Here is a 12,081-nt window from a genome sequence, read left to right on the forward strand (position 1 = left end):
CTCTTTGCAACCACACAGACTGCAGCACACCAGGCTCCTCTGTCCTCCACTGTCTCCCAGAGTTTGCTCAAATTCATGTCCTTTGAGTCGGTGATGCTCTCTCATCTCATCCTCTGCCATCCCCTTCTCCTTTGCCTTCAGCCTTTCCCAGCATCATTGTCTTTTCCAGTGAGTTGGTGCTTCTTGAATATATAGCTTTAAAGACCTCCTCTGTGGGCCAATATAGCTATATGTGAAGGATAGACACCAGAAAGATTTGTAAATGAATTTGTCTTTTCCTGAATCATGATCTTGCCTCTCTGGCTTTTTTTTTACTCCTTCTGATTTTTTCAGGTATTTATTCCTCAGTCAATTTTAAGTGTGTGCTCTGTAATACTCTGCTGGTTCTGAGGATAGAAAGATAAACACACAAAGCTCTTGTCCTCCAAGGACTCATTGTGTGGTAGAACAGATGGATAAAAAACAATTATTGAACCTTTGTAAGTGCCGTATAAAAGCATGGTGAAGTCCTTTGAGAATCTAGAGGAGGAAACAATTAATTTGACCTGCAGGTGTCAGAGACCTCCTAGACAAAATGACCCATGCCCTGGACCTTGAAAGATAAAGTTTGAAATGGAAGAGGGTTATGTGAATGGCAGTCCAAGTAAAGGGAACATGTCACAGGATGAGAAAGACAAATATTATATATTGATACATGGGGTTTGTAAGAATTTCCTTTTGTGAGATACAGATATAGTACCAACCTCCTCGTGGGTCCTCAGTTTTTGTTTTGTATACAGAGAAGTCCATACTCCTGGGACTCAGGTGCGCAGGGCCTGCCTAAGACTGAGAGTGGATCAGTCAAAGCCATCTGGTGGGGGATGGCAGACTCAGAGTTACATACATTGTAAGGTGCTTCCAGCAGTTTAGGAGCGCCTCACCAGGGCATCCTCCTTGGAGAAGAAGACTCCCGGGCCAGCTCTGAAAGAGAGAAAGTCATGCTTCTCCCCTCTGGTGTTTCTGGGATCTAAGGTATTTTTCTCTAGATGTGGCTTGGGGCTCTCCACTGCCACAAGATTTAGATGTACTGTTTTGCTTTAGCTTCACTGTTTTCTAGTGATCCAGAAGGGTTAGGTGCAAGAGGGACAGGGACATTTTTGTAAACCCTAACCAGAATTAGCTTCAAATCCTTTAGATTCCTATTCAGCTGAACTACCACCTGAAGGATATACCAACCAGCCTGTCCACAGTTGTTTCTAGGAGAAATAGAGATGCATCATGTCCAAGAACCACCAGGGTAGAATCCTCAACTTTCACACTAAGACTTGTATTCACCTGTGACCCCTCCCCCAGCCCCTTTAGTCCTGATCATTAGCCAGGAAACAGCTAAAGGACAATGATGATCCCTTTCTCGGGACAGCACATTCAGTGGCCAAACTACCTTACTTTAAGGAGCACGAGCCAGGAGGAGGTTATGAAAGTGGACTCAGCCTTGATCAGTGCATTGTAAACAGTTTTTTCTGATAAATGATTCATTAGCATCAGAGTACTGATAGACCAGAAAGCTAAAATCATGACACAGGTTTGTTTTAAGGGCCGTGCTAGTATGGACATAGCAGGCTGATTGGTAACCTAAAAAGTGTCAGCAGTTTGAAGAACCACCAGTAACCCTAGAGGGCAATCAAAAGTTTGATGTAGTCCATCTGCCAAGAGCCAAAAAGAGGGTAGTGGCCTGTGTCATGAGACCCCCACCCCAGACAGGAATCCTTAAGTCTGGCATGCATTGGTATCTTCTGCCTCAGAAACAGAGTCAGACTTCATCAGAATCTTGATTTTGGTCTAAGTTAGAGAATGGGCCCTTGCCATTGGTAGTGACCCAGACTATTCAGTTAGCAATTAAAATTTGTTTCCATTTTGCAGCCCCAAAGAGGGTATCTTTAATTTGTCAGTTGTAATTTTCCAAGTGGCAAATCAAACAGCTGGGCAGTTGGCAACATTTCAAGAATCTGAGTTCTGTCCACTGAAGAAAATGTGTCTTGTTTTGGTTCTGCTTAGCTCTGAGGCTGAAGAGTCATAGCAGCCCAGTGGACACTGTCAGAACTCCGGCTGCTGTGACCCATAAGTGAACCAGGCTGAGGCATTTCAGGGAATTTCATTGATCCAGTAGCTTTGCTTCAAACAGTGGAGTGGGAATAAAGTTTCCCCTTAGCAAATTTGCTGCCACTTTTTCATGTGAAGCCAAAAGGCCTTTGGGGCCAGGCTGTCTTCTGTTCTTGAATATACCATTTCTGTTTGACACCTAAGGCTTCTGAGGGTCCTTCTCACCTTGTTAGTTGTGAAGTTTGTTTGACCCACCCCTAAATGGGAGTCTCGGGCCAGAGAGTCACTGGGCCTGCATAGATCAAGCATTCAGACCCAGAGGAGGCTACTTCCCTTTGCCAAAGCTTCCACTTGGCAGAATCTTGAGTAACAAAGATTTGTGCTGTTTCCAGTGCCCAGAGTATAATTTGTTGGGGTTTACTAGCTAGCCCTGCTGGTGGAGGTATTTAGTTTAGCTAGTAGTAGTATACCAGTCCTAATTTATGTGTTTTGACAAATATACTATGGTTGTGTAAATTGTTAACTTAATGGAAATTGGGTGCAGGCTCCGTACTATCTTTGCAACTTTCCTGTAAGTCTAAAAGGATTTCAAATAAGGAGGTTACTTTAAAATGTATCAGAGGACACTCCATAACTTCCAGGGTAAAGGTTAGCTAAGGATGCTATTTAAGACCCTTTAAAGCCTTTAAAGCCTTTAAGACCCTAGGCCTTCCTACCTCTTTCTTAACCTCTTTCCCACACTCACGTGGCACTTTAGCTATCAGTCTACTCAGTGCAGTGTCTGGAACATGCCTTGACTCCTCATCCTCTGACCTTGTTTTGTGAAATACCCTTATCCTACCTCTTCACATGGCAAAATTCAATCCAATCTTCAAGGCTCTGCCTCAGTCTGACCTTTCTTGTTAGCTCATCACTGATGCTTCTGACTCAGGATTAGCACAGCTTTTTGTATATGTTTTTGCTTAGGATGCTTCACAGGTTAACATTGAGAGTAAGACTTCCTTGAGGATGGAACAATACTTTATTCATCTTTTTATTTCCAGCATTTAGCTTGTTGCCCATTTCCAGTGAGTGGTACACAGCAATTGTTCAAGTAGATGTTAATTGGGTGATGAGTGAAAAGCCTCAGGACCATACTAGGTACGGTTATGAATAGAGCTTTCTTCTTTGTGTCACTCCAGTATTAGGACTGTCATTAAAGGAACATTTGTGATTCATGTTTACATTCTGAAATTGTATTTAAGCATTCTCATATATGCAGTATAATATCTTTGTCTTTCATTTATGTTTTAGGAGGGCCAAACATGTGGGCTATTACCTCTGAAGAACGGACTAAGCATGACAAGCAGTTTGATAACCTCAAACCTTCAGGAGGTTACATAACAGGTTTGTGTTCTTATTTTATTTGCGATTTATGCTCCCTTTCATGAAATATCTTATAATTAGTTTTAATTTGACTGCCATCAATTTGTACTATTTAATGATAAGTTCCATGGTGGCTCAGACAGTAAAGAATCTGCCTGCAATGGAGGAGACCTGGGTTCAATCCTTGGGTTGGGAGGATCCCCTGGAGAAGGGAATGGCTACCCACTCCAGTGTTCTTGCCTTGAGAATTCCATGGACAGAGGAGCCTGGCGGGCTACAGTCCACAGCATTGGCAAAGAGTCGGACACGACTGAGTGTGGTCGTGTATGGATCTAAGAGTTAGACCATAAAGAAGGCTGAGCTCCAGAGATTGATACTCTTGAATTATGGTGCTGGAGAAGACTCTTGAGAGTTCCTTGGACAACAAAGAGATCAAACCAGTCAATCATAAAGGAAATTAACCCTGAATATTCATTGGAAGGACTGATGCTGAAGCTGAAACTCCAGTACTTTGGCCAACTAATGCAAAGAACAGACTTATTGGAAAAGACCCTGATGCTGGGGAAGACTGAAGGCAAAAGAAGAGGGTGGCAGAAGATGAGATGGTTAGATAGCATCACCAACTGAATGGACATGAGTTTGAGCAAACTCCCCAAGATAGTGGAGAGGAGCTTGGTGTGGTGTACTATAGTCCATCAGGTCACAATGAGTCAGACACAACTTAGCAACTGAACAATACCAGGGCTTGGAAACCTTTCAGTCTGACTTTGGAATTCATCCTCTCAACCATTATCAGTTCAGTTCAGTCGCTCAGTCGTGTGTGACTCTTTGCGACCCCATGAACCGCAGCACGCCAGGCCTCCCTGTCCATCACCAACTCTCAGAGTTTACCCAAACTCATGTCCATTAAGTCGGTGATGCCATCTAACCATCTCATCCTCTGTCTCCTCCCACCTTCAATCTTTCCCAACATCAGGGTCTTTTCAAATGAGTCAGCTCTTCACAAAAGGTCGCCAAAATATTGGAGTTTCAGCTTCAACATCAGTCCTTCCAATACACACCCAGGACTGATTTCCTTTAGGATGCACTGATTGGATCTCCTTGCAGTCCAAGGGACTCTCAAGAGTCTTCTTCAACACCACAGTTCAAAAGCATCAATTCTTCTGCACTCAGCTCTCTTTATAGTCCACTCTCACATCCGTACATGACTACTGGAAAAACCATAGTCTTGACTAGACAGACCTTTGTTGACAAAGTAATGTTTCTGCTCTTTAATATGCTGTCTAGGTTGGTCATAACTTTCCTTCCAAGGAGTAAGCATCTTTTAATTTCATGGCTGCAATCACCATCTGCAGTGATTTTGGAGCCCCCCAAAATAAAGTTAGCCACTGTTTCCACTGTTTCCCCATCTATTTGCCATGAAGTGATGGGACCGGATGCCATGATCTTAGTTTTCTGCATGTGGAGCTTTAAGCCAACTTTTTCACTCTCCTCTTTCATTTTCATCAGGAGGCTCTTTAGTTCTTCTTCACTTTCTGCCATAAGGGTGGTGTCATCTGCATATCTGAGGTTATTGATATTTTTCCCAGTAATCTTGATTCCAGCTTCTGCTTCCTCCCGCCAAGCATTTCTCATGATGTACTCTGCATATAAGTTAAATAAGCAGGGTGACAATATACAGCCTTGACATACTCCTTTTCCTATTTGGAACCAGTCTCTTGTTTCATGTCCAGTTCTAATTGTTGCATCCTGACCTGCATATAAGTTTCTCAAGAGGCAGGTCAGGTGGTCTGGTATTCTCATCTCTTTCGGAATTTTCCACAGTTTATTGTGATCCACACAGTCAAAGGCTTTGGCATAGTCAATAAAGCAGAAATAGATGTTTTTCTGGAACTCTCTTGCTTTTTCGATGATCCAGCAGATGTTGGCAATTTGATCTCTGGTTCCTGTGCCTTTTCTGAAACCAGCTTGAACAGCTGGAAGTTCACGGTTCACGTATTGCTGAAGTGTGGCTTGGGCAATTTTGAGCATTACTTTACTAGCATGTGAGATGAGTGCAATTGTACGGTAGTTTGAGCATTCTTTGGTGTTGCCTTTCTTTGGGATTGGAATGAAAACTGACCTTTTCCAGTTCTGTGGCCACTGCTGAGTTTTCCAAATTTGCTGACATATTGAGTGCAGCACTTTCACAGCATCATCTTTCAGGATTTGAAATAGCACAACTGGAATTCTGTCACCTCCACTAGCTTTGTTTGTAGTGATGCTTCCTAAGGCCCACTTGACTTTGCATTCCAGGATGTCTGGCTCTAGGTGAGTGATCACACCATCGTGATTATCTGGCTCAACCATTATAGTTTAATGTTACTTGTACTTCTGTAATAATAATTATCTTAACTTGTCTCCTGGTAGGGATTTGATTGCCCTGCTTACAAGGTAGTAATTTGGTCTGTTACTGTCTCTTGAATGCTGGCGGAATACCTGGAATTCCTAAGTCAGAGACACAGGACGCTCTTTGTAATAGCACAGCTGGCAGCCCGAGTATTGGCACATTTCTATCCGTTTCCCTTGTCCCCTGGTTCATACAGGGGCCATGAGGAGAGCCCAGAAGGATGCTGTACATGCCATGGTTGTGTTAAAGAAGAGGAACACTCAGCCTCAGGGAATCCATCATGTTTTAGCAAGCAGAAAGCAAACTTGTTCTCTGTCCCAGTGGAAAACATTACCTCCTTCCTCAAAACTACTCACAGCAAACCCAATTCTGAGAAATGATCCAGGCAGAGAGCTGTTAGGAACTTATCTTCTTGGCTTACACAGCAGGAGATACAGGATTTTCAAATACCCATGAGGAGTACCTTCCCCAAACCTGGTGTTTTTTTATTTAGAACTCTTCTGGGGAATAGTGCTTTTACTATAAATTTTACAAGATAGGGCTATTATCAAGTAAGACCCCAATTATGTGGGAAAACTAAGATGAATAATGTGATCTTTCATCACTTAATGTTTCATTAATGCATATATATCAGTTGTGACATTTTTGTTTTAAAACCTCCTGTCTTATTAAAGTAATATAAATAATTTTTCTTTAATAATTGGAATTAAATCAACAGAATTGTTACTAGTGGCCATTTTTGTTATTCAGAGACATCAAAGTAATCCATTTGCTAATGCATTGTTTGATTATTTTGTTTTTATTGCCTTCAGGTGATCAAGCCCGTACCTTTTTCTTACAGTCAGGCCTGCCGGCTCCTGTTTTAGCTGAAATATGGTAAAATGTGTTCTTTTGTAGATGAACTTAACTTTTTAATACTTAGTGTTAACATAAAGTTGTTTTTACCTGTAGTTGTTGTTAATAAGTAAGAGTATTCAGCTTTTTAGAAAATAAATTTTAGTGAGTAAATGACTGAAAATCAGTTGGGGTTTTGTTCTGTAGTACAAAGTTCTAATTTCCTTAGAATTTGTAAAGAAAGGAGATGTATACATTTCTGTTGAGAAACACTTCTTTGTAATTTGCCAAGTCTTCACCTTCATTATGTTATTTTGTAGTTATTTATTTCATCATCTTTAAACCTCAGATTAGCTCACCCTTCCCTTGTTCCTGCCTTAAAGAAATTGTTCTTTATAATATCTAAGGTTTTGGTTTTCTAATGTATTTACAGTAAACATCAACCCCTATTCCACCCTTCTCTCCATTCCCATGCCTGGCAGAGGGCCAGGCACTTAGCAGGCATTTGGTAAATATTTGAACAAATTGTTTAGAATGATTATACTCTTGTATAATTTCTTTACATTTGGACCAATGGAATTCATCCCAAAGGTATCTAGAGTCTATATAGACCCATAGTATTTTATTAGATACTGTTTTTGGTCAATATTATTGTACAGGTTTTAGCTTTTTGTTATACACATAGACTCACATTTAATTAAGTGATTATTTACGTGTAAATGTGATGTTATTTACAAAAGTAATGCTGATCCTATGTAACAGTACACCGGCCTCATCATCCTTTTAGGGCTTTATCAGATCTGAACAAGGATGGGAAGATGGATCAACAAGAGTTCTCCATAGCTATGAAACTCATCAAACTAAAGCTTCAAGGCCAACAGTTGCCTGTGGTTCTTCCTCCCATTATGAAACAACCTCCTATGTTCTCTCCGTTAATTTCTGCTCGTTTTGGTATGTGTTTCTTAATTTAGTTCAATATATTTGATAATTAAACTTGATTCATAGGCATAATGTTTGAGAATCAGAAAAGGATTTGTTGGCATAAAATGACAGTCCCCAGACTCCCAAGTTAACTTTCATGTCTGAGATTAGAAATTTTAAGTTCGCTGTCATAGCTTGGGAGTCCATGTGTCCCAGTTTCCTAGGGACAGTGTGATTTATGCCTGTTGTTCCGGCATCTAGTCTGGTTTGTGCTCCCTTTTTTTTTTTTTTGGCAAGTTGATATCTCATCTTTATTTTTTTTTTCCATTTACTTTTATTAGTTGGAGGCTAATTACTTTACAGTATTGTAGTGGTTCCTGCCACACATTGACATGAATCAGCCATGGATCCACATGTGTTCCCCATCCCGATCCCCCCTCCCACCTCCCTCTCCACCAGATCCCTCTGGGTCTTCCCAGGGCACCAGGCCCGAGCACTTGTCTCATGCATCCAACCTGGGCTGGTGATCTGTTTCCCCCTAGATAATATACATGTTTCGATGCTGTTCTCTCGAAACATCCCACCCTCACCTTCTCCCACCCCTTTCATAATTCCCAGTTGCATGATAGATTATATGATCCTGCTAGTCATAGCTAATCCTAAATACTATTCTTACTTAGTTTCTTCTATACTTTGTATGCATAACAAAAAATATGAACAATTTAAATTCAAAATGGTTTAATTTGGGGAGTAATTTTAAATTATACATTAGTAGAAATTTCTTTAAAGGTTAATTTGCCAGCCAAATTTAGGGCTAAAAGTTGGAAACTTTGTGCTAATTAATTTACATATTCATCTGAGATCACCAGTCTTCCATTAATTTTGATTAGCCATTATCTCACTAATTATTTGTGAGGAGCACTCATTGGGAACGTTCAAGTAGAATCTCTTTATATCTGAACCATGGTCTTCCACTCCAGATGTTAGATCTTAAAATGCTAAATTCTTTCACTCTTGCAGTGAATTCTAGAGATAAATATCAAATCATTGTGTAATCATATTAATATAGTATACTTTGTATTCTGCAGTTAGTAAACAAATGAGTCATCACTTTGTCCCTTTTAAAGAATTCTCCTTGAATCCATATATGTGTTGCATATAAGAAAAGTGAAACAGATGGCATGCTTTTTTTCCTGCACATAATATGTATGCATAAATGGGTCTCCTTAAGTATGTAGAATTTAGAACATCCTTTGCGGAGGAGGGAAGAGTTTGTGGAGTGTGTGTGTGTGTGTGTGTGTGTGTGTGTGAACTCAACAGCACTGTATTTATTATCGCTATACAAAAACCCACATTCAATCAGGTGGTACATTCTCTCATTGAGGATACTAATGGGTAGTTGGAAAAGGCCTACTTAGTTTTATTCATGATACTAGAAAAGAATTTTAGCTTCTTAATAGACATTGCCTCAGTTCACACAGGTCAGAATATTGATTTTAAAAGCAGTAGTTTACCTCCTACACTGCTGGATCCATCTTGCTTTAATGAAGTTTTTAAATCTATTGATAGTTTGCCCACAGTGTTTCTGTAACGTAGCAGCTGCTCACTGTACTATAAACTTGTTTTCTGTCCTGTGTTTTATAATTGGTTTACCAGCACCAGAAAATGTGTTCTGTTTTGTCCTTAGGAATGGGAAGCATGCCCAATCTGTCCATTCCTCAGTCATTGCCTCCAGTTGCACCCATAGCAACACCCTTGTCCTCGGCGACTTCAGGGACCACCCTCCCTCCCCTAATGATGCCTGCTCCCCTAGTGCCTTCCGTTAGCACTTCATCATTACCAAATGGAACCACCAGTCTCATTCAGCCTTTATCCATTCCTTATTCTTCTTCAAGTAAGTGCTTTGTGTCTAATGAGTCAGTATTTTTATGTGAAGAAACTGTTATATTTGCACCCCAGTAGATACAGATTTTTTTTTCATACTTTGTGAAATGGTTTAATGTGAACCTTTTTCTTTTTTTTAGCATTGCCTCATACGTCATCTTACAGTCTGATGATGGGAGGATTTGGTGGTGCTAATATACAGAAAGCCCAGTCTCTGATTGATTTAGGATCTAGTAGGTATGAATACTTAAAACTTTCAACTTTTTAGGCTTTAATTAAGAAGGGCTTCCCAGGTGGCTCAGTGATAGAGAATTTGCCTAATCCACCTCCAGTGCAGGGGAGACAGGCTTCTGATACCTGAGTCGAGAAGATACTCTGAAGAAGAAAATGGCAACCCACTCCAGTTTTCTTGCCTGGGAAATCTCATGGACAGAGGAACCTGGTGGGCTACAGTCCATGGGGTTGCAAAAGAGTTGGATGCAACTTAGTGACTAAACAACAAACAAAGGCATATTTAACAAATGACTGTTTTTTAAACTTGGAGCTTATCCAGCTTTTACTTTCTAATGACCAAATGTAAATACTATAGGTGAATTTACTATTTGTAATTCACATAAAATAATTTTATTTTTAGAATTATTAAGTCTGTAGTATTTTACTTCTGAAAATTTTGTTTTATATAAACTAAAAGTATCCTGCTATATTTTAATCAGTCAATTTTTTGCCCAAAGCTACATATTTTTCCTTTCAAAAATTTCTCAAAGCATCTCATGATCATTATACATTATTTCTTGAGCAAAAACTACTAATTGAGTATCCTTTAAATTTCAGAAGGCACAAAAGCATCAATGTTCATTCATCACTCCTTGTATAAATCACAATAATACTCTTTAAAACAATGACCCAGAAAAACAATGTCTGTATCCTTGCTTAAACACTCACTGATTGTGTAACTTTGTTTTTCTCAACATCACTGAGCTGTAGTTTGTCCATATGAAAGATGGAGACAGTAATATCTTTTAAGTTTGTCATGGGGATTAGACATAATATTTATAAAGGCCCTAGCACTGTGTGGGGCCTGGCACATGATAGGTATTTGGTATATGGTAGTTTGAAACTTCATATGGTATTTACTTTCCTAAAGTACCATAAGGATAGATTGTTTTTTCAGTATCAAATACAAAAGCAATTACTGTTATATTATAGAAGGTAGGATTCTTATTGTCTCTGACTTATAAAGTTTAAATGTATTTTATTTAATAACAAAAATTTAAAATAAATTTTGTTACAGCTCAACTTCCTCAACTGCTTCCCTCCCAGGGAACTCACCCAAGACTGGGACCTCAGAGTGGGCAGTTCCTCAGCCTTCAAGATTAAAATATCGGCAAAAATTTAATAGTCTTGACAAAAGCATGAGTGGATACCTCTCAGGTAAGTGGCATACAGTGCTTAAGAATGTGAGAAAGTTATGATTTTCTATGGACTTCTATTGAAGAGCTTTTATTTGAAGTTGTATTTTGTAGCTCATTGAAAATTTGAACATCCAAAAAAGGTAGCAGTCATTTGATAAATACAAATAATGGTTAAGTTATGTAAGAGGTCAAAGTTCATATAATCAAGTTAAACACACAGATACACACCCAGTGTTTTGAAAAGAAGACCTCTCCCTTGAGAAAGTCAGACCTCATCTTCCTTGTCCTCATGTGACCAGAGTGTGACACTAAGCCTCAGTTTCTGTGAGAGTTTCCTTCCTCATCGGGTCTTTCTCTGCTTGTCCTTCCAAACGCCTCACCTGAACACTGTTCACCCTTTAATGCTCCAACCCAAGTGTAGCTATAAAACTGAGATAACCTGAGATCCCCGTGGGACATTTGAGTCCATGCTATAACAAACACCCAAATTCACTAATTGAGGATGGTGAAGTGGACATAAACAGAGGACACTAGGCAAGTAGAATTCCGGTCTTCTCACTGACCCCTCTCTCCTCACTCAGCAACGACTTAGAGTTTAGGCAGAGTAAAGTAAGTATTTATAGTAGAGCTTTATCAGATATGATATCACTTATATGTGGAATCTAAAATATGGCACAAATGAACCTGTCTACAAAATGGAAACAGACGCAGAGACATAGAGAACAGAGGGTTGCTGAGAAGAAGGAGGGTAAGGGGAGGGATAGATTGGGAGTTTAGGGTTGGTAGATACAAACTACTACATGGATAAACAACAAGATCCTAATGTATTTACAGTCGTATTCAGTATCCTGTGATAAACCATAATGGAAAAGGATACTGAAAAAGAATGTATGTGTGTATATAACTGAGTCACTTTGCGCTACAGCAGAGGTTGACATTGTAAAAAACATTGTGAAAGAATCTTCCTTTAACATAAAAAAAAACCTCCTCAAATCTCACATCTTGTTTGAAGTCTATTGAGTATTATTAATTAATTGAGTGAGGCTGTAAGCTATTTCCAGTGTATTTCCTGTATGCAGTTTCTATTAAAAAAGAATGGAAAAGATTTTAAAGTTACATATATAAACATTTGATTGCTTGTCACAATATGTGGTATATTTGAGTCTGTTCCATATAGAATATGTTGCTTTGATTATC

General features: G+C 39.5%; 1 protein-coding gene across 7 annotated transcripts in view; it reads left to right on the top strand.

Annotated features, from left to right (window-relative positions):
* Positions 1-12,081, top strand: part of ITSN2 (intersectin 2) — a 120,123-nt gene that overhangs the window by 32,439 nt on the left and 75,603 nt on the right. For all 7 annotated transcript variants that reach the window (XM_020870444.2, XM_020870446.2, XM_070450997.1 and 4 more), the window contains 6 exons: positions 3,373-3,465; positions 6,646-6,709; positions 7,455-7,618; positions 9,276-9,482; positions 9,613-9,709; positions 10,764-10,903. In XM_020870444.2, coding sequence (XP_020726103.1) covers positions 3,373-3,465; positions 6,646-6,709; positions 7,455-7,618; positions 9,276-9,482; positions 9,613-9,709; positions 10,764-10,903 — 765 coding nt within the window. The remainder of the gene's footprint in view (positions 1-3,372; positions 3,466-6,645; positions 6,710-7,454; positions 7,619-9,275; positions 9,483-9,612; positions 9,710-10,763; positions 10,904-12,081) is intronic.

The sequence above is a fragment of the Odocoileus virginianus genome, chromosome 2 (assembly GCF_023699985.2).
Source record: "Odocoileus virginianus isolate 20LAN1187 ecotype Illinois chromosome 2, Ovbor_1.2, whole genome shotgun sequence".
NCBI classification, from domain to species: domain Eukaryota; kingdom Metazoa; phylum Chordata; class Mammalia; order Artiodactyla; family Cervidae; genus Odocoileus; species Odocoileus virginianus.